Source organism: Ornithorhynchus anatinus, chromosome 3 (assembly GCF_004115215.2).
Source record: "Ornithorhynchus anatinus isolate Pmale09 chromosome 3, mOrnAna1.pri.v4, whole genome shotgun sequence".
In the NCBI taxonomy this organism is placed as follows: Eukaryota; Metazoa; Chordata; class Mammalia; order Monotremata; family Ornithorhynchidae; genus Ornithorhynchus; species Ornithorhynchus anatinus.
In genome coordinates this window covers 72,441,230-72,464,362 of record NC_041730.1, presented here as the reverse complement: position 1 = coordinate 72,464,362, position 23,133 = coordinate 72,441,230, and the positions used below count along the sequence as shown (strand labels likewise).

The window sequence follows — 23,133 nt, the reverse complement described above, 5'->3', positions numbered from 1 at the left end:
ATGTTCTTGAACTCCAGCACCATCCTTGTGACTGACAGGGAGGGAGGAGGGAGTTGTCTGGAGAACAACCCCAACTCAGTTCTGTGGGCGAAGACTTGAAAGCTAAACAGATTCAAATTGCTCCCACGAATACCCTCAAGCCTAACTAGGTTAACGGCTTGACTTAAAGTGGATCAGATACAAGTCTTCTCTTTCACCTTTAATCTATCACACAACAGATACAAATCAGGCATTATATAGATTTTAAGCATGCAACATGTCACAGGTAACAAAACTTGGTTAGATAAAGTGTATATTAAATAAATCCTGGTGGCTGAATAAAAATCACAAAACAATCGGTGAGAACAGGTCTGCAGGCTCAGCTCTACATCTGGGTCTTTTACACATCAGCAGCAGCCACATCCACAATTGATATAGATATTGCACCAGAAAGACATGTGCAGCGAGAAGGAATAATCATCACATTAAATGTTTATGATAAAAAAACAAACATATGACTGCCATGTGTTACATAAAGTGCCTTCAGAGTTGGTGCAGTTAGAACAAAAAATTGGTTATTTAGCTACCAATAGCAAATGCATACAAATCGGAGACAAAAGAGATCCGGTTTCCACAGTTTCAAATCAAGCAGTGCCAGTTTTCATTTAAAATGCCTCCTCTACAAACAGTAAAGAAGAAAGATAATAGAAGAATTACTATACAGCATTTGGCAAGGGTTAGCATTTTTTTTTAACCACAATTGTCCAACCCTGTCCCCCAACTTGTCATAGTATATGTAATTACCCTAAAGGAATAATGCTCTAATTCCTTTTAAGTCAACACAAAATTTTTCATGCTATGTCTATGATTCTTTCTTATAGTGCCGCAATTATGCTAATTTATAAAAACACAATATCCAGTTGGTATCAATCATCTGAGGTGTGAAAAAATATCATTGCGTCAGATGAACATGTATGATATTTTCTCTTACCATATTTGTCTGCATTAACTGCTTTGAAAACTGTTGGTCTACTGTTTTGAATATGATGGGGGAAAACAAGGCTTCGATGAATTTCCCAAATGAAAACGTCACTGGCGTTAACTCTGGCATGAATTTTTTTTTAAAAAAAAGCTCAATTTTCCAAGTACATGATATTTTTAATTGTAATGAAATAAAAATTTGGAAATAGGTCTAAATCATTTTTCAAAGTAAACATGAGTTGTAATACTATACCTGTAAAGTGATTAATTCCATTCATTCATTGCCATTAGAAATTATGCAAAATATTTATTAAGGGCTTTGCCTACAGAGGCACAACATAAATAGAATAAGTCCTCCTGAAATGTTATTAGTGTACACATCAACCAGTTGATAATTGGTGGTGGAAATTGCAGAAACATTATCCACGGGTTAGAGTTCCAACTTCTGAACATCAGCAACTGTACTGTAGAAGAGTTTGCTCCGGGAACCAATATTGTGCAACTGTTCTGCCATTGTCACTGCTATGTCAATTAGGCAATAGTAATAGTGCAAGCGGAACTTGCTTGATGAACATCCCAAAAAGCAGTGGCTGCTTAATCCACCCCTTCAAATCCTTGGGCGTTTTCAACGGCCATGAGAAGTTTCTCTCTTAAATCTTCGAAAGATTCATATGGAGGTAAATCGAGGCGATTAAAGCTGGAATGAAAATAAAAAGATACCCATACCTGTCAAACTCTACCTCACTGAAACAATCATCCTCCACACTTTTGGCAATGTGTAACCAAACCGAGGATTCTTGCAGTCATCACCATCCATCCCTCTTAGCCTGGCATGTGCAAGTGCCAGACTGTCCAGAAGCCAACCAATGCCAGAGGCATCTTTTATCAAGAAAATGATATGTCAGCAACCCAGAACAGCTACCGGAAAATTTCCCCATCAAGTGTCAAAAACTACGCAGAAGGTAACTGACATACGACAGGGCAGAGCTAACCAACTTCAATACACTAAACAAATCTTTTCAGTTATGGATCACAAATTATATCGATGGAAAGGAAAGTGATATTGAAGACCATTCAGCAATGCACAGCTCAAACGATCAATATTTTAAGCATTTTGAAACATGAGGGTTCAATTATCTTGGACCTAGGTCAGACTTTATAATGGAAAGTTGGGGGCTTTAAAAAACATTTATGGAGGCAGCTTTCTTGAAAAGCCAGCCTTTCCTTCCCAACCATAGGAATTAGGTTTTGGAAGTACCCACTGATGGATAAAATACAGGCTTTTGGGACAAAAACGGTAGAGACTCTGCAGCTTCTGAGGATGTGGATGAAAATTATGAAGGCTGTGGGTTTTTTTTTTTAAAGGTTCCCAAGATTACTGGTTATAGTGTGTTCATGTTACAAGGAAAACTCAAGGAAAATTAGCTAAGTAACTAAAATTTGTGGTTACCATATATTCAGTGCTGGATAGTCCATCTTAAATAAATCCCACTGTGGCTTGGGCTATTACTGCATCAGCCAGTCACTAGCATAATCACAATTAAACTGCCCTTGTAATGCTAATGAACTTCTAATAAAGTATCAGCAAGGCCCTAGCACTGGGGGTACAGAATACAAAGCACAGCTGGCTTGAAATCACTGGTACTATTATGCTCAGCCACAGAAAAGCATGGGTAGTCAATCCTATCTACCAAAACAGAGTATGAAATATCAAAATCAGAGCTGACAAAACTCAAGATAGCAAGGGAAATGTATACAATCTCACTAGATCCTCAGTAGAGGCTTTACAGCAGCACCGTAGAATTGGAATGAAAAATGTCTATAAAGGAAAGTAATCCATTGCTCAGCATGAAATGCATAGAAAGTATCCACTTAGTATTCTCAGTTAATCTATGGTATTTACTGAGTGCTTTGTGCTGAGCTCTGTACTAAATGCTTGCGAGAGCAGAATACAGGTAGACACGATACTGTCCAGCAAGAACTCACAGTCGTGGAGGAGACAGGCATTAAAATAAATTCCATGTTGTGTAATATCAGTTCTTTAGAGAGAAAAGAATTTAGCTGCATATAGCTGATTTTCATATTGGCTCTGCTGCGCTTTCTGGGCTTTCAATGTGTTTTCTGTAACATCACACAATGGGGACTTTGTAAGAGTCGGGAGAATCTCACCATTTGGGAGCCGGTTTGAAAGTGCCACTCTCAAGAGAGGCAAAGCTAGTGAGATTCGTTCCCACCCCACAGAATTTATGTCCTTATCTTTATACTATGTTATTTCCCCTAATCTAGTGTCTGTATCCTCAACTACACTGAAAGTTCCCTGACAGCAGGAATTGTCTTCTGCTATACCCTATTCTTCCAACTGTTTAGTACTGTACTTTGCACAGAGTAAACACTCAAATAATAATTATGGTACTTTTTAAGCACTTACTATGTGCCAATAACTGTTCGAAGTGCTGAGGTAGAGACAAGTTAATCAGATGGGACACAGTCCCTGTTCCATTTGAAGCTCACACTCTTATTTCCCATTTTACAAATGGAGTAATGGAGGCCAAAAGAAGTGAAGTAAATTGCCCAAGATCACAGAGCAGACATGTGGCAGAGCCCAGAACAGAACCCAGGTCCTCCTGACCCCCAGGCTCATGCTTTATCCACTATTCATTCATTCATTCATTCATTCATTCAATAGTATTTATTGAGCGCTTACTATGTGCAGAGCACTGTACTAAGCGCCTGGAATGTGCGAATCGGTAACAGATAGAGACAGTCCCTGCCCTTTGACAGGCTTACAGTCTAATCTACATGCACTAAACCATGCTACTTCTAATGCCACTGATTGATTCATTCATTCATGGCCATTAACCATGGCCCTTTTTGTTGTGATTTTCTACTGATTTGGTATGGCTTAGGAGAAAGCTCTTGATATCTTATCAATAAGCTGTCTAGATCGAGGAGAGTTGGAGGAAGTTGATTTGGTAACAACTTCTCCATGGAATTTCCCATCTCTGCTATTTCTAGAGTGGTTGAGAAGTGTGTCTTTTGGAAAAGTAGAGAATTGTGCCCAGTTCCTGTGAACCATGTTGTTGCATTTTACCTTATCTGATACCAAACACTGTCCTGGTATGGTTCTATATGAACCACAAGTTTACCAAGCAGTAGGAAGTCTCGAAAATAACTTGAAAACTGAGCCTTTTCATGCAATCAAGAGATGCAGTGTAGCCTAGTGGATAGAGCACAGGACTGGGAGTCAGAAAGACCTGGGTTTTAATCTCAGCTCCACCACTTATCTGCCGTTTGACCACTTAACTTCCCTGTGCCTCAGTTAACTCATTTGTAAACTGGGGGTTAACCTTATCAGCCCCATATGGGACAGGGACTATGTCCATCTTGATAAGAATGTATCTACCCTGAGGCTTAGTACAGTGCCTGGCACATAGTAAATGCTTAATAAATTATATATATATATCTCAACTAAAATTATTTGAGTGTGTACTTTATTTTTTAATGCTAATTGTTAAGGGCTTACTATGTGCCACACACTGTACTAAGCGCTAGAGTAGATACAAGCTAATTAGGTTGCAGCCCATGCCCCACATAGGGCTCACTGTCTTAACCCCCATTTTATATATGCGGTAACATAAGGCACAGAAAATTTCACTGTCTTGCTCAACGTTACACACAGCAGACAAATGGGGAAGTTGGAATTAGAACCCCAGTATAATAATAATAATAATGTTGGTATTTGTTAAGTGCTTACTATGTGCCGAGCACTGTTCTAAGCTCTGGGGTAGACATAGGGGAATCAGGTTGTCCCACGTGGGGCTCACAGTCTTAATCCTCATTTTACAGATGAGGGAACTGAGGCACAGAGAAGTTAAGTGACTTGCCCACAGTCACACAGCCGACAAGTGGCAGAGCTGGGATTCGAACTCTTGAGCCCTGACTCCAAAGTCCGTGCTCTTTCCACTGAGCCATGCTGCTTCTATATAATGCTTCAATATATTCATATATTCAATATTATATAATATATAATGCTTCTATATAAGCTTCTATATGCTTCAGTATATAATGATGATAATAATAATAATGATAATGGTATTTGTTAAGCACTTACTATGTGCCAGGCACTGTATTAAGCCCTGGAACTTCCGACTTCCAGGCCCATGCTCTATCCACTAGGCCATGCTGCTTCTTACTGTATGCTGAGCACCATGTTAAGCACTTGGTAGAGTACAACACAATAGAGCTGGTGGACATAATCACTGCCAATAAAGAGCTTACAGCCCAAGGAGGAGACAGGCATAAACATAAATTAAAGATATAGGAGCTGGGATAGTTTAAGAATATGTTCATTAGTGCTATGGGGCTGGCTGTGAGGTGAATACCCAGGGATTATAGGGTGCCAGCCTAGAAAAATGAACACAAAGTATTATTTAGCATAGCCCACTGTGTGACATGATTTTGGATTATTTTCAGAGAACAGAAGTTAACAGCATTTTCCCCTCTACAAGGGTGAGGGAAACGTCCATTGAATCCTATTTATTGAGTGCTTACTGTGTGCAGAGCACTTTAATAATAATAATATTAATAATTGTGGAATTTGTTAAGCACTTACTAAGCATTTGGAAGAGTACAATATAACAATAAATTGACACATTCCCTGCCCACAACTAGCTTACAATCTAGGGGGAGTTTACAGTCCAGAGGGAGATCAGATCACGGCTGGAAATTTTTCCAGCCACTGATCTGTGTGTTTCATTTTCAGCAGCACGGTCTCCTAGCAGTCACCCAGTCTCTCTTAGTTCCTCTCCAATATTGAGTACAGTGCACTGTTCTCTGTGGGTACTCAATAAATGCCACTAATATTACTAGTGGCTACTACTACCACTGGCAAGAGATGATGGAATGTAAAAAGGGGAAAAAATAATAGATGAGAAGTTTTATCCTGACAAAGTTACTCTGCTGGGTTTGCTCACGAATTGATACATCAGCCAGTAAACTGTCAATTTTATTTCCTCTGATAGGAAGCTAGACAGAAAATTCAGTTCTTTGATCTGGGTCTCTACTGGGGAAATTTGATGCTTGATCACTGGTATGCACCTAACCACCAATTTAAAATACTTTCCTGTTTCCAGACTGAGTTTTTCCTACTTACCATGTGTGAGCTCTGGGCAGTTTTTCAGGACTTCCCCATTGCTCTATTGTAAACAGCTGAGGACCATTTGAACCTAGGTGAGAGACAAAGGAAAATGCAGCCCACATGAATGAACTGAAAGGTAGTTTAAGGCTGGCAAATGATTCATGAAAAATGGTAACTTAAATCTTCAAAGCCTTAATAGATGAACCCACCTAGGGAAGCTGGGCTAGAAAAGGAATCGTGAGAAAGAGCAGTAGGATACCCCTGGCCTCAGCAGAATCAGAATCTTGGGTCCATATGCAGACTGCCTGGGTTCTTGCCAGTTCAAGTTTAGGGATAGGTGCTAACCCCACTACTTCCATGAAAAGGAAAAGGAATCAATCCTCTAATTAATATGCAGTAGAGAGGAGCAATCAGTCTGCAGAAATGCATGCCAAAGCATCTTGATTCTTTAAGTGGCAGAGGATACATCATGTAATAATAATTGTTATATTTGTTACGAGTTCAGTAAGCATTGTGCTGAAGTGCTGGGGTAGATAAAATATATTCAGATCAGACTCAGTCCCTGTCCCATATCGGGGAGGCAGTCTGAGGAAGAGGGAGAACAGGTATTTTAATCACCATTTAAAAGTTCATGCCTTGCCCAAGGTCACATAGCAGGCAAGTGGTGAGGGTGGGATTAAAACTTAGATTCCTGATTCACAGGACCCCACTGTTTCCACTGGTCATGCTGGCCAGAGACACTACATTAACTCCTCCTGAATCTGACCACTTGGTATACCCACATTTTAGACATTTCAAAACCAATATTCACCCCATGAGCTGACATTTTTGTAGCTTATACAGAACTTGCTTGTTCACTGAAATCTCGGCTCACAGAATTTGAACAGAACACATTCTCAAGAATAAAGATCTTTTAAGTCTCAACAAGGACTTTCAAGGCCCTCAAGGCAATTCATGCAACAAAGGCTCCTGTTCAAATACATTTCCTTTTTCATGAGTTTGGCTAAATGACAATTTCAGTAAATACTGCATACCATTTGGCTTACCATAAAGCTCAGCAAATCCATTCATAGGTACCCGGGAGGTCCCGGTAACAAACTGAAGTAACCGGATACGCTTCTCAGCATCCATCAATAACACAGCCTATAAACAGAAAGACGCATAAGGTCATTACATTCCCAATATGATGACGTGACACATGCTGCTAATAAACCAGACTTTCAAAATATAATTTCATTATTTGACAGTAGTAGATAACTGGACCCCGAGACTTATTTTTGCTGATTGTCCCACAACCAACAGCCTCCTTAATCTTGGCAACAGATTAATCAATCCTCTAGACTGCAAGCTCGTAGTGGGGAGGGAATGGGTCTGCTTATTGTTATACTGTACTCTCCTAAGCAATTAGTACACTGCCCTGCCCAATGTTAGCACTCAAAAAATATGACTGACCAATCAATCGCACTGTTTTAGAGCCGACAACATGTAGAGAGCACTGTACTAAGTACTTGGGAAATTACACTAGCATTAGAAGGTACAATCCTTGTCCTCTAGGAGCATACCAATGAATTACAAATAGAAAGAGTAGCAGAATATTTAAGGTAGGAATATAAATGCTACAAGGATTGTGAAAATTTTAACACTTAAGTGACTCAGAAATACTGATGTGGCAGCTGAAGGATATTGAGTGGGAAGAATAGAGAATACTCAGGGAGGGCATCCTGGAGGAGACAAGCTCTCAGAAGGGCTTTGAAGATGGGAAGAGTTGTCCTCTGGCAGATATGAAGGAAGAGGAATTTCTTGGCAAGGGAATTTTCACAGTATCTCTCCAAATTGCCAATATATCAAAACATGTCAATATAAAAAAAAACAAGCTCACTGGTAATAATAATAATAATGACGGTATCTGTTAAGTGCTTACTAGGTGCCGAGCACTGCTCTAAGCGCTGGGATAGATACAAGGTGATCAGGTTGTCCCATGTGGGGCTTACAGTCTTACTCCCCACTTTACAGATGAGGGAACTGGAGTCCAGAGAAGTGACTTGCCCAAAGTCACACAGCTGACAAGTGGTGGATCCGGGATTCGAACCCATGACCTCTGACTCCCAAGCCAGTGCTCCTTCCACTAAGCCACACTGCTTCTCACGGTAATTCTAATTTACTTCTAATGGTAGAAGCAAAGTTCACACAAGTCTGACAGATAATTTTTCCTAAAATCAAATAAAAAAATAAGGTGCCAGGAAAACCATAAGCTGTGTGGCTCAGCGGAAAGAGTCCGGGCTTGGGAGTCGGAGGTCATGGGTTTGAATCCCAGCTCTGCCACTTGTCAGCTGTGTGACTGTGGGCAAGTCACTTAACTTCTCTGTGCCTCAGTTCCCTCATCTGTAAAATGGGGATGAAGACTGTGAGCCTCACGTGGGACAACCTGATTACCCTGAATCTACCCCAGCGCTTATAACAGTGCTCTGCACTTAAATACAAACATTATTATTATTGTTATTATAAGGCTGGTAAATGGGGGCACAGATGGGTGCTACCATGAAGCATCTTCTAATGGAAAACTACAAGACCAACATGAATATTTTAGTTTCTTCACAACCGTACATGGCTTGGATGTCTTTTCCTGACATACAATCTCCAGTACACCACTGCAATGTCTAGAGTGGCTCATGTAGTCATCTTACTCCCTATGCCAGTTGCCATCTTGCTGGATTCTCCACTTACTGCCCTCCCCGATCCATGACCCTGAATCTACATGTGGGCTATTATTTTTGGAGGTAGGAGCTCACTTCAAAAGCTGAAGAGCTCACATTGCCACTGTGCATCTTTCTTATTCTGTTCCCCTCTCCTACAACCTACCCACCCGGCACACCTACCCCAACACGTAGCTGACCTCTCATGAGAAATCCAAATCACGAAACAACGGACTGAAAGGTCACGGAAATTGTAAACTGGAAGGAGTTCTACAAGTCCCATAGCATATAACAGTTTGGCACTGAAGCAGGGAGGGTGTTTACATGTGGGAGAGAAGGGTGATTGATCATTTAGGTATTCAGTTGGCATGGCTCTATAATTTCAAGAAGTAGGAGGGAAGAAAATACCCTCTACAATTTAAACCACAGTGACAGTATATTTTAAAGGTCCAGAAACACTGGACTAAGATTTGAGAAATCTCTGTTCCTCCCACAGCCCTTGGCTTGCTGTAGGTGAGTAATTTCACCCAGCAATAAACCTTAGCTGGTATTTAACAAATAATGACAATGACATTAAGACATGAAAAGCATGAAGTCCAAATGATTTCCTTTTCCCCTTTAAGTTTCTTTTGTGGTAGGGGGTGGGGAGGAAATAAATCCCTTTCACCGATTCCTATGGTTCTGATTAGTACTGAGCTCTGTACACAGTTGGCTCTCACATGTTGCTGCAGCTAAAGAAAATATTTTTTCTGTGGTAAAACACCAGGGAACTTGAATCGTGCTTCACTTTCCTCACGATACAAGGCTGAGTCTTAAGAGAAAACAGTTTTGGGTACAGAGTTTGGGAAAATATAGATTTCAGGCAGAATCAGACTTCCAAGCAAAAGGCAGGCTGGGTTCATCATGAGATGCTAGTTAAATGATTTTTATGGATGTATTGGGCTAGCTCCAATATTTATATGCAAAATACATTCCATTCTTTGTTTTCCCCAACACATTTGGCTCTCACCTGCATTCCCTACAGCTTTGGAAGGATGGTCCTTCAAAGCTGATCCATTAAGAAACATTTTCTACCCTCCATAACAAGCCTTCTACTTGTGGTCAACAACAGCTGCAGCAAACACCTTACCCTTTTATTTCGCTCTGCCCTAAAGGCTCAAGAGAACTAAGGACTTAGGACTCAATGTTCAAATACAAATATGAAAATGAAAATATATGTGCAGTTCATTTAAAGGACATCATGAAGTACATATATGAAAGCTAACAACAGACCACATTTAGAAAGATTGAACACGCAGTCACCTGCAATCAGTACTACAGTCATTTCTAATATAACAGTGGAGGCACAGTGCGATATTGGATAATTACCTTCCAGAACCACTGAATGACTGGGTGATTTGGGCAATAGCCATTCTTGTAAATAGCATGTTGTCTCCAGTCATTAACATCAACATCTCCAAGGCCACACATGAGCAACTGTTGAGACAAATGATCAGGTTTAAATGGGAGGAAGACCTTAAAATTGATAAATCAATAACATTTTCTCTCCCTCTTCCTTTCATTCATTCAATAGTATTTATTGAGCGCTTACTATGTGCAGAGCACTGTACTAAGCGCTTGGGATGAACAAGTCGGCAACAGATAGAGACAGTCCCTGCCGTTTGACGGGCTTACAGTCTAATCGGGGGAGACGGACAGACAAGAACAATGGCAATAAACAGCGTCAAGGGGAAGAACATCTCGTAAAAACAATGGCAACTAAATAGAATCAAGGCGATGTACAATTCATTAACAAAATAAATAGGGTAACGAAAATATATACAGTTGAGTGGACGAGTACAGTGCTGTGGGGATGGGAAGGGAGAGGTGGAGGAGCAGAGGGAAAAGGGCAAAATGAGGCTTTAGCTGCAGAGAGGTAAAGGGGGGATGGCAGAGGGAGTAGAGGGGGAAGAGGAGCTCAGTCTGGGAACGCCTCTTGGAGGAGGTGATTTTTAAGTAGGGTTTTGAAGAGGGAAAGAGAATCAGTTTGGCGGAGGTGAGGAGGGAGGGCGTTCCAGGACCGCGGGAGGACGTGACCCAGGGGTCGACGGCGGGTTAGGTGAGACCGAGGGACGGTGAGGAGGTGGGCGGCAGAGGAGCGGAGCGTGCGGGGTGGGCGGTAGAAAGAGAGAAGGGAGGAGAGGTAGGAAGGGGCAAGGTGATGGAGAGCCTTGAAGCCTAGAGTGAGGAGTTTTTGTTTGGAGCGGAGGTCGATAGGCAACCACTGGAGTTGTTTAAGAAGGGGAGTGACATGCCCAGATCGTTTCTGCAGGAAGATGAGCCGGGCAGCGGAGTGAAGAATAGACCGGAGCGGGGTGAGAGAGGAGGAAGGGAGGTCAGAGAGAAGGCTGACACAGTAGTCTAGCCGGGATATAACGAAAGCCCGTAATAGTAAGGTAGCCGTTTGGGTGGAGAGGAAAGGGCGGATCTTGGCGATATTGTAGAGGTGAAACCGGCAGGTCTTGGTAACGGATAGGATGTGTGGGGTGAACGAGAGGGACGAGTCAAGGATGACACCGAGATTGCGGGCCTGAGAGACGGGAAGGATGGTCGTGCCATCCACGGTGATAGAGAAGTCTGGGAGAGGACCGGGTTTGGGAGGGAAGATGAGGAGCTCAGTCTTGCTCATGTTGAGTTTTAGGTGGCGGGCCTAAACACTCTTCCATTAACACTGGTATTACACAAAAGGCTGAGAACACCACCCACGAATCCAGCACCACAAAATGTTTTCAACTTATTCTTCCCAGTCTGTCACATGGCCAACTAAATATAGTAGGTTAATTTCCTAGCCACTTTCTTAGATTACTTCAATGGGATGAGTATATATGCAGTTAATAAACAAGGGCAATATGCCCTTCCCAATCTGAGTAGATACTCATAAATACCCACAAAGACCCACAAACATGCTCCTTACCAACTCTTTCACATTCCTAAATGGGTAGACGTTGACCTTTGTGTGCAAAGTTGCTCTGACTTTTGATGTCACTCATAAACACCACAATATTATCTTGTGTATGCTCCAGTACTAAGCATTTGGTAGGTTTTTAAATAAACATAACTATAATTAATTTAGCTAATGGCAAATAACTGGGCTCACTGACATTATAGCATGGACATATATTTATGTGTCATAGCTTAGTAGAACCAAGCCAGTTTTCTGCCAGCTAAAGTGAATTTTGAACATCTTGATGGACATTATTTGTCAGAGGTTTGGAAGTAAACTAGTCTTTTGATATATCTGAATAAAGCCTATGCACTAGCTCTGGGAACTGACTTAAAATGTGGGTGTCAACTGGTCATCAGTAGTTCACCTCTAATTGCCTAGAGAGCAAGAGTGGCTTGGGAAGTCCACACACACCAGAGTTTGAATCTGTGGTACAATGGAGAATTGCTTAGAAGGTGAACCTTACTGCTTAGATTACAGTAACAAAATAGGGATAAATACAGAACCCACAATGCTTATTCTCTGTATCATCTATGTTGTTCAAGCTGTCTCAATGGGGAAGGGTGTGTGTTTGTGTGAGAGAGAGAGAGAAAGAGAGAGAGAGAGAGACTGTAAGCCCACTGTCGGCAGGGATTGCCTCTCTTTGTTGCTGAAATGTACTGTCCAAGCACTTAGTACAGTGCTCTGCATGCAGTAAGCGCTCAATAAATACGATGAATGAATGAATGAGAGTGAAAATGTGCATGTGGGTGTGACTGGAGAAAGCAGTTTGACCTTTGTCTAAATCAAACCCAGAATTGTCTGCCCTGAGTGGAGACAGAGGGACTGAAAAATTGGTGGCTTTGGTCATTGGGTATCTTAACATGAAGAAATATGGTATGACATGTTAAGCAATCATGAGGGCATGGCTCGTTAGGAGAAAAAAGCTTAGGACCATTCAAGAAGATGGTCAAGATACAAGGTGCTAAAACTGGGCCAATAAAGGGCACACTGAGTATGTTGAGCTGAATGTGAGTGAGAGGGGGTGTTTGGCTGACTTCTATTTTAAGAGGGACAATCTCTTCTTTCTGGAGATGGGAGAGCCATAATGGAGTACTGTGACTTCTCGTTCAGGGGCATTGTTTCACTTGGCCAGTGAAGTTGCCATCTTCCTAAGTACTGTACCTTCCAGGTGGCAAAAAAAACCCTTACTAAGCCCCCTCTAAGACTAGGGTCTTCTAAATTTGTGTGTTGGGATTACTATGAGTTGGGAAGTCCTTTGTAGCAACTCGAAGACTTTGGAAACACATCAACAACCACAAGAAGATATCTTCTACATTTCTAGGATCCAATTTTTATTTTAATGCAGTATGATCACACTTATTACCATTTCATCCAGCTACTCTTTCTTGTCAGGGTAAACTTTCTGTCCTCTCCCAAATCCCTCCATATGAAAAAAAAATAGCAATTCAACTAGATTTTACCCCAAGAGAAATTATATTAATGATTTTATATTTTAATATATTAAAGGCAAGACTAGGGAAAAATGTAATACAAAAGTCAGTTACAATGCTGAAGTACCAAATTCAAAAAACAAACCTCCAGCTCATTCTCATCAAAAATTTTAATCAAATCTGTAGGAAGCAGTTCTGTGAATCCCTGAAAATACAAAGAGAGTAAAATCAGATTGTGTAAAAGTATTCCACCCCTGTTCTTTAGCAAGTTAGTTATCTATGTACAAGTGAAAGCTCCATGTGACTATAATTCCCATGACAACCATATCCATTTTCTGAAAAATTAAAATTCATGAAAAACCAGAATTTAGAATGTTTGATTATCAGAATTTTCATTATTCTCAAATGGTAGCAATGATGCAGGCTACTGATCAAAGCTGATAAACACTAATGATTCATGATGGCTTAAAAATGTAGTGAAACATGGATTGTACAAAACTTTCTATAAAAAAAAAACAAACCACACTGTCTACAGATGGGATGAAAAGAGATCCCTGAATTTCCTTGGCTTTCTCTTCGGGCCCCATTACTTCAATTTCTTATTAAAATCAGATATTAATTTTAATTAGGCAACATGTCAACTGGAACAAAAGAAAGCTTCATTTAAGCTTAATAGTTATTGCTTTTTTTTGTTGCCTCTTCCATTATTCCAGAAAGCAAATTTGGTTAAATTCCCCTTAGGTAATCATCATAAAAATTCAGAATGCCTTCAAAAAGGGAAAATCCCATTCTTGGAAATAAGGAAAAAAACCAGATTGTCATAACTTCTTCATTCTCTTATTGAGTTCCCTTGTAAAGGGCTTTAAAATAAGTTTAGGACCCGGAGTCCCAAGACACTCCAGAAGCAGGAAGACTGGTGGGATGCAAACACAAGCAATACCGGCCTTTACCTGGGTCGTTAAAAACAGGGGACTGATGGTGCATGACATGTAGAAAGACATCTGTGAAACAAATGACCAACAGGTCATGATCCAAAGCTCAGGCCTGTGTCTTCTGCTTTTTTGGTGTACTCTCCCTGGAGCTTTTAGAGCACTACTGAGTCTTCATGCTGGGGCACAAGCATGGCCCAGTGGAAAGCACAAGGGACTAGGAATTAAGATACTGGGTTTATTTCTAGGTATGGTCTTGTCTGTTGTGACCTTGGATAAGTCACTTAACTTGTCTGTGCCTCCGTTTACTCATCTGTAAAAGGATTTAATGCCTGTTCTCCCTCCCTCTTACACTTAGCTCCCTGTGAGAGAAGAGTTATTTCCAATCTCATATCACTTTACCTACCCTGTGTTAAACGCATATTAAGTACATAATAATTAAGTACATAATATTAATACATAATAATGTATTAAGTATATTATTATTCTTAAGATGTCCTCTTCCTAGTCTTCAGAGTCCATTAGAACATTATTTTCCTTTAGGGAATAATCAACAAATGATCTCTCCAAAATTTTGTTCAAAATCTATATACACTCATAATATATCTCTACATGCTTTGTAAAATGCATGTTTCAGCTATTTCAGAAAGGACTGAAGGAGTGGAGGAAAATGTGTTTTCATCCTCTCTTGTCTTAAGAATGCAAGTTCTAGAAGGATAATAGACAGACATAATTTGATGGAGAAGAGTCACGTCCTCCCAACCTCAACCTTCACCTTAGTTCATTTAGGACTCTATTACCATCCCATTCTCCATCTATAGAAGACTTAAATTCTCCCAAGTGCTGAGTACAGTATTCAGAAAGCACTAAGCACTCCATAAATACCAGTGATAATGATTAAAAAGGCTTTATTTTGGTAACCAACTTACCTCCAAGAAGGCATTCATTTGTTTCTGAACTCGGTTTACAAATCTCCACTGGATGACTAGGCTATATTGAAAGAATCAACAGAGAATTTTTAACCACTTCATTGTCTCTTTTCACTATTTTCACCTTAAACAATTTATAACCAAGAATATAAGAAGACATGAACAATGGTATTCTTGGGTTCAGTCCCATTCATCCAGTCACTGTTTCGTTTACAAGGCAGGTGCCCTCTTAAGTATCCAACCTCAGGGTTAATATTCTAATTTTTTCCTCAAAACCCACCCTGGATTTATCTATTTAATCTTCTCAAGCCTTATAATACCAGGTCTTTCACATATGGATTTATCCAAAAGCTTCTTGGACCAAAAAGCAATGTAGAGAAAAAAAGTCTGTTGATGGCTGAGGAGAGAAGTCTTTCTGAAATACAATCGAAACCAAAGTATGTATATTTTATTTGTTTTTCTCTGTCACAAATACTCTGAAATTATACTGAAGAATGACCCAAAGTTTACTTTTTTTCCAGTCTTAATAACAACTATATAGCCAGAAAAAGTGATCTGCAAATACATTCATATCTCTGGAGTAAAGATAAGATGAACATCTAATACCTTTTCTTTAAAAAGATGCTGAACAGTACTCCAATTTCATTCTATTTCATCATAGTATTGGCGATATAATCTCTCCAGGCCTATATAGCCTAGGTCTGTTGGCTCTGAATTAAGCTTGGCCTAAAGTGAATCTGGTAGTAGGCCAGGAAGAATTTTAGTTATATTTAATATCTAATCACTAGCTTCTTCAGACTCTGCTACTTACTTCCACTGGCTGCTATATTTTCCTACAATTAGCAAATGTAGGAACTAATAAAAATTGTGTGAACTGACAAAAGAATGTTTTGGAAAAATAAGATTCAAATAACCCATCTACAAAGCTGATATGTATTTGAATTGGGTACACAATTACATGAATACAGACACAAAGGCTACACCTATACCAACATTGCAATAACCAAACCCTGTGTTGGTAACGCTAAAACTGTTTTAATATATCACATTGTATTAATTCCCAACATTGCTATGGGTTTCTAAAAAACCTATGAATTGTGATTCTTCCCCCCCAAATAAAAACCCTTGAGCACATCCAGTGACAAAAAATGGTTTCCAGAAATTTCAAAGTTAATGCTAGAGCATGCACTATGCTTTCACCCCAAAAAAGAACATTCTGGATTTTTGGAGTTCATAACAACATAGGACTCAGTGGTGATACTTTGTCATCTTTATTTGAACCATTTCCCATTTGCTTTGATCTAACTCTGATTCTGACTAAAGAGGGCGTCAAGAAGCAGCGTCACCTAGTGGATAGACACAGGCCTGGGAGTCAGAAGCACCTGGATTCTAATCCCACCACTTGTCTTCTCTGTGACTTTGGATAAGTCACTTCACTTCTCTGTGCCTCAGTTACCTCATCCAGAAAAAGGGGGATTAGGACTGTGAGCTCCATGTGGCTGCAGACTCTGTCCAATCTGATAAGTTTGTATTTACTCCAACACTTAGTACAGCGCCTGACACATAGTAAGTACTCAACATTTAAAAATACTATTTTTTTTTAAAAAGGCCATGTGTGAACCCAGAGTACTGATATCCTATACTGGCAGAGTGAAACACAAATTTCCCTGGCTGTCTCTTGTCACTGACTCCAAATGGCAAGGAGCTGGAGGGCATAATGCAACCTGGCTTTCTCTGTAGAAATGCAATGGGCTCCTACTATCACAATGGACTGCTTAGGGGCAGGGCCACTGCCTGACTTTGCCTCTGCTCCACTGGCCTCAGTACCCTAAGGATGAAGATGAGACAAAGCACTAAAAATGTAAAATCAAGGATTTCATCTATTTAAAAAATTAGAATTTGCAAATTGCAGCTACAAGTGTAAATAAGAAAGCAGATGTAAAAAACACAACTCAGTCAAGCATCTTATTCTTTATAGTAGCATACCAGATGACAAATAACCTTCATGCACCACAACTTTTAATCTCATTATACAAAGAGCTTGTTTGATTATAACAAGATTTAAAAGATACAAAAGATGACAATTCCTAAGGGCATGAGACTAAGATACCTAGAATTAATCTTTGAAATAATAATAATAATAATAATAATGTCGGTATTTGTTAAGCGCTTACTATGTGCCGAGCACTGTTCTAAGCGCTGGGGTAGACAGAGGGGAATCAGGTTGTCCCACGTGGGGCTCACAGTCTTCATCCCCATTTTACAGATGAGGTAACTGAGGCACCGAGAAGTGAAGTGACTCGCCCACAGTCACACAGCTGGCAAGTGGCCGAGCCGGGATTCGAACTCATGATCTCTGACTCCAAAGCCCGTGCTCTTTCCACTGAGCCACACTGCTTAAATATTAAACAACAGACACAAGACAAATGCCTGGTTTAAAAAATATTGTATTTGGTGGAAAAATATATTCAGGCAGCCATACAGCTCCTCAACACCCATTTCTGGAGCGTTCATGATGATTCAAGTAAGAAAACCTGCAAAGTTATGCATTTATAGCACAACATCTGAGAAAACCAATTTGTCTAAAAAATTTTTTCAAACTAAACCTCCAAGTTAACAGGGCATTAGAATTCTTAAAGGATTTTCCAAAATGAGTTATCCTTAGTCAAGATATTAATTAAAAACCTGACTATTATAAAACCTTAAGTTCCTTGAAACAGGTCGTGAACCAACAAGAATCAATTATTTTGTTATGTCTGTTTGAATGGACTGATTTCTTTCTATCCACAGTGAAGGATAACCAATAAAATATTCCACAATCTGTATTTCTCATGAAATCAGGTGGGAAGGTTATTGGATATTTTGGAAATTGTGCACCTGGCTTTGACCATTATCGGTCATCCATGAGTCATTCAGAGTTATATTAAAAAAAACGACATTGGATACTCAAATACTCTATTTAATGAGCATACATCAAAATAAGCATCCATGCATCATTCTTGTACCATTCATATGCACTGATGTTCAGTCCATTAAATTCATAATGACAATGGAAAGGTCAGAGCTAAAATTTAACCCAGAATGTTCTGCTACTAAAGTTAGCTGAAGAAAAAGAAGAAATGTTTTTCTTGGAAAAAGAAATGACATAGCTTTCATTTACTTCAGACATAAGGTATTTAGGTAAAGACTAGGCAAAGTAAATGCATACGTACTCAATATATTCCCTTTTATTTTCATTTGTTACCATAATTTCAGATCCGTTGGGTTTCAAATCCACTTGGTATGTCTGCAGTTTCAAAAATAAAGGGTAAGAAACTATTATTTAACTAACTTCAAAGAGTGAAAACTTACAACTAAACAACAAAGCCAATGGGAAACTTTTGGGGATGAATATCCTAACAAATGGGGTCTATGTGTAATTTTGAATGGCTCTTAAAAATAAAATGTGCCACAAAGTCTACAATGAATAACAAGATGCTTCATATTTAAAGATACTACCATTAAAGACAAATTACTCCCTCGTAATTTATAAGTTTAAATTATGCACATAGTTCATTAGTAATTGGCAAGAGCAGAGCTGTAACATTTCTCATCCACCATTCATTTAGCAAGCAATTAATTATATTTATAGAGGAAAAACACTTTATCAAGAATCAAATGTGCCAAATATCAATGCATCTTATTACACACATGTTGAATATTTCTACAAACCAAAAATAAGACACATTTGGTACTTTAGAAAAATTCTGATTTCCCTGCAAAGCTGTATGCCACTGTCAACATATAACAACTTTTTTCTTTATATAGGAACTAGGACATAGAAAATGTAGGAAATAATCTTTCTCACTGTATAAATTTGTCTGGGATACCTCTATTTTCTTCCTGTAGATTTTTGTTGTTTTATATGAATAGAAATGCACTAACTATAGATACTATGCTTATACTCTTATGCTTTCCCCATCTGTAATTTTTTTCATGTCTGTCTTCCCCACTAGACTATACACTCCTTGAGGGCAGTGATCATGTCTCCTGATTCTCTTGTACTGTACCACAATTTAAGCACTTAGTACAGTGCTCTACAGACAGTAAGTGTTCAATAATTACCACTGACTGATTATTCCCCTAAGTATCAACCTAGTGTGTACACAGAAAGCACTCAGTACATAAATTGCTTCATTGATCTCTTGGCCACAAAAACTAATGATGCTGACAAACCATAGGTAAAATTACTTGTAGTCAAGAGAAACTACAGATTTGAAAACCAAATTTAATGTAAGGGGCCTTCATGTGCCAAACATAAAATTTACTGTGCCAGGAAATGTCTCCTTGTTACTAAATTCAATGGAAACATTAACTGTAGGACCTATGTTCTCAATAAAAATATCCTGAACTGAAACTTTGGGAAGAAATATAATCTTCAAAAATTTTTACAGATGGGGAAGAGATGGATGTGGGAACAGAGTGAGTGAGAAGCACTAGCTGTGAAACTGGGCAGGGGCTCAAGAGGTAGGTGTCATTGGTGGATCTTTGGTCTCAATTTCTCTGCATAGGTAACATTAGGAATCCTGTCTTCCTTAGCCCATGCTTAAATGGTCCTATTTTATAGTCCTTAGACTCACAGCTCGAGGAGAAAATAATCAAGAAAAACAATTGCAATAATTTCATAACAGGTACAATAATCATATGTTAAAATTCCTTTATAATTCTTAATGGCAATTAACATAATTTACTTAAGGAAAATGTGACTCCTCCCCTCCTTACTAGTCCAAATTTAAATTGCGTAGGCAATATTTGCAGAGACCAGGTAGGAGTGACTGGCGGACACAGTCAAATTTTTATTGAACAGTTATGGTTGTCTTTTAGGATCAAACTATAAATTTCTCCTTCCCAAAAATTATTCATCATATAATTCTTAGTAAGATATATGCATGGGAGAAACATATATATGCATATATCTTACTAAGATATAAGATATAAGAGTTTTATATATATATATATATGTGTATATATATATGATAAAACAGTGTAAGGTAAATTAAACTCCCTAAAAAGGAAGACTATAATTCTACAAGCCCCGATATCTAGCCTTCAAATACTGCATGCCCTTCCCAATCCCAAAGAAACTCAGCTAAATAATTTGCACCCTCAGATTGATCTGAGTCCTGTTTTTCATGCATAGTATGCTACTCAAACTTCCCATCTGAAACATTTTCTCCATAAACAAAATACACTTTCTTTAGTTTTTTCCCCAGTAGGCCCAAAATACCTTTGAGGAAAAAAAAAAACAATCAGAAACTCATCCACTGAGTTCCAGACCATTTTGATAGTAATTAAAATAATAATTAAAAGAGTGCTTTAGAATTTTCTACTTAGATGCCAGAACCATTTTTTCTGACTGAAGAAAATGTGATTTTTTTTAAATGGTATTTGTCAGTCAGATGCTTTCCCACAACATGGACAAGTCTGAGGATTCATCTTAGTTTCGCGGCTTACATGTAAAAAATTTTTGGTTTTGACTTCCTTTTGGACTTCCTTTCAATGCCACACCTTTGATCAATACATTTGCAGACTGTCAGTCAAGTCATGCTGCTGAGAACCAATGTGTCCTGGTGGATAGAGCACAGGCCTGGGAGTCAGAAGGAGCTGGTTCTAATGCATTAGAACCAAGTTCCACCCTTGTTTGCTTTGTGACCTTGGATTAGTCATTTAACTTTTCTGTACCTCAATTACCTCATCTGTAAAATGGGATTTCACAATATAAGCCCCATAATAATAACTATGGTATTCGTAAGTTTTTATTATGTGTCACGTCCTGTTCTAACTAAGCCCTGGGGTAGATACAAGATAATCAAGTTGGACAGTTCCTGTCCCACATAGAGCTCACAGTCTTAATCCGTTTTATAGATGAGGGAACTGAGGCAAAGAGGTTAAGTGACTTGGCCAAGGTCACCCAGCGGACAAATGGCAGAGGCGGAATTAGAACCCAAGCCCTTTTGATACCCAGGCTTGTGCTCTATCCACTAGACCACCCTGCTGGTAAGCCATGGACTGTGTCCAACCTGATTAGCTTGAATCTACCAGAGAACTTACTTAGTGCCTGGCACACAGTAAATGCTTAACAAATATCATAAAAAAAGGCACAGACTCAACTACAGCCCATGAGAGGAGATCAAATCACCTATCCTTGCTGATTTTTGTGGCTTCTGTTATTTTAGACCCAGGTTTTTACATAATTATTTCCCTAGGGCACAACTTCTTTGAGCAGGACCCTGGTGCTGAGCATTCTAATAACTCAAAGAAACACATTTTGACATGGGAAAAAGAACACATAGCTTTAAATACAGATGAACAATTGAAAATTAGATTGCAAACATACCTGTCCAAAATTTTCTTCATCTATGCAAAACATAAGATCCAGTTCAGTAGGATCATTTTCCAAGATCCATTTCAAAGAGTTATAATATTCACTGTCCTAGAAAAAATAAGGTTGCAATTGGGCAGAAGAAAATTGATTATTTGATAGTGAAACAGGTTAATGCACATACAGAATAATCAAGGTGACTGTGTCCAAATGAAATCAGCACAAGCAATCCAATCTTAAAAGATAATCAATATTATTAAGCACTTACTATGTGTACAGCACTGTACTAAGCACTTGGGAGAGTTCAATACAATAGAGTTAGCAGCATGTGTCCTGCCCAAAATGAGCTTACAGTCTAGAAATGAAAAATGATCATTTTCAGCTCCAGCTAAATGACAAGTCAACCTTTGCCTGGATACAGAGCTGTGCTCACTTTAATGCTTGAACTTCCCCATCTAAGCAGCCGGTTGCTCCATTTATTACTATTTTATCATTATCACTGTATTTATTTAGCACTATGTGTCAACCACTATTCTAAACGCTGGGGAAGATGCAAATGAATCAGGTTGGACACAGCCCCAGTTCCATATGGGGCTCACAGTCAAAGTAGGAGAGGGAACAAGTACTCAATCCCCATTTTACAGTTGAGGAACCTGAGGCACAAAGAAGTTAAGTGACTTGACCAAGGTCACACAGCATATATGTGGCAGAGCTGGGATTAGAATCCAGGTCCTCTGACTCTCAGGCCTGGGCTTTTGCCAGTAGGCCATGCTACTTCTCAGAACTGTTTTAGAATGGATGAACCAGAACACTGGGACATGGTCCTCTCCTTCTTCACTCTAATGGTCACCACCAAGGAACGAGAGGCATCTATGCTTCAGACGATATCCTGACACCCAGGTTTTCAATGAAAACAAAAAGTTCAGCCTGCCCGCCATTTTGTAACTGCCTTTTTCTACAGTAAAAGGCTATAATAATAATGTTGGTATTTGTTAAGCCCGTCAAACGGCAGGGACTGTCTCTATCTGTTGCCGACTTGTTCATTCCAAGCGCTTAGTACAGTGGTCTGCATATAGTAAGCGCTCAATAAATACTATTGAATGAATGAATACTATGTGCAGAGCATTGTTATAAGCGCTGGGGTAGATACAGGGTAATCAGGTTGTCCCTTGTGAGGCTCATAGATGAGGTAAGTGAGGCACAGAGAAGTTAAGTGACTTGCCCACAGTCACACAGCTAAGTGGCAGAGCCAGGATTCGAACCCATGACCTCTGACTCCCAAGCCCATGCTCTTTCCATTGAGACACGCTGAGTCTCACACTCTCACCTTTCTTCTCCAAGCCAACAAGCTGTACTATTTTCACTGCCAAATATTTCATCATAACTGCATATCCCTAAAGCCCCAGAATGGGAGAAGGAGCTAACAACAGTAGCAGGCTTTATGAGAGGAAAACATGTAGCACCTGTCTGCTTGCCAAAGACAACAATATTTACCAAAAACCTAATGTCAAAATGCTCCTGAAAATTAGTCGTTACCAAGTGCAACCTGATTTTTCTTTCCCTCTGAAAGACACAAGCCAAAGGTGAACCAGCGGTGACAACTCCGACAGATGAAGATTGAGCATGTACCAAGCATTTCAACAACACTTTAAGTAGTATGCTGCACTGGCAGCTGCTCTTTAATTAATGTGCCCTAAGATGGAAAGCT

At 39.4% G+C, this 23,133-nt stretch overlaps 1 protein-coding gene across 14 annotated transcripts in view; it reads right to left on the bottom strand.

The window, feature by feature from the left end:
* Positions 1–173: 173 nt before the first annotated feature.
* The window catches only part of NEDD4L (NEDD4 like E3 ubiquitin protein ligase), a 403,957-nt gene continuing 380,997 nt past the window's right edge, over positions 174–23,133 (bottom strand). For all 14 annotated transcript variants that reach the window (XM_029059768.2, XM_029059769.2, XM_029059770.2 and 11 more), the window contains 8 exons: positions 21,441–21,536; positions 18,277–18,350; positions 15,065–15,125; positions 13,352–13,411; positions 10,159–10,266; positions 7,144–7,240; positions 6,113–6,185; positions 174–1,657 (listed from right to left, as the gene is read on the bottom strand). In XM_029059768.2, coding sequence (XP_028915601.1) covers positions 1,555–1,657; positions 6,113–6,185; positions 7,144–7,240; positions 10,159–10,266; positions 13,352–13,411; positions 15,065–15,125; positions 18,277–18,350; positions 21,441–21,536 — 672 coding nt within the window. In that variant the 3' untranslated portion in view covers positions 174–1,554. The remainder of the gene's footprint in view (positions 1,658–6,112; positions 6,186–7,143; positions 7,241–10,158; positions 10,267–13,351; positions 13,412–15,064; positions 15,126–18,276; positions 18,351–21,440; positions 21,537–23,133) is intronic.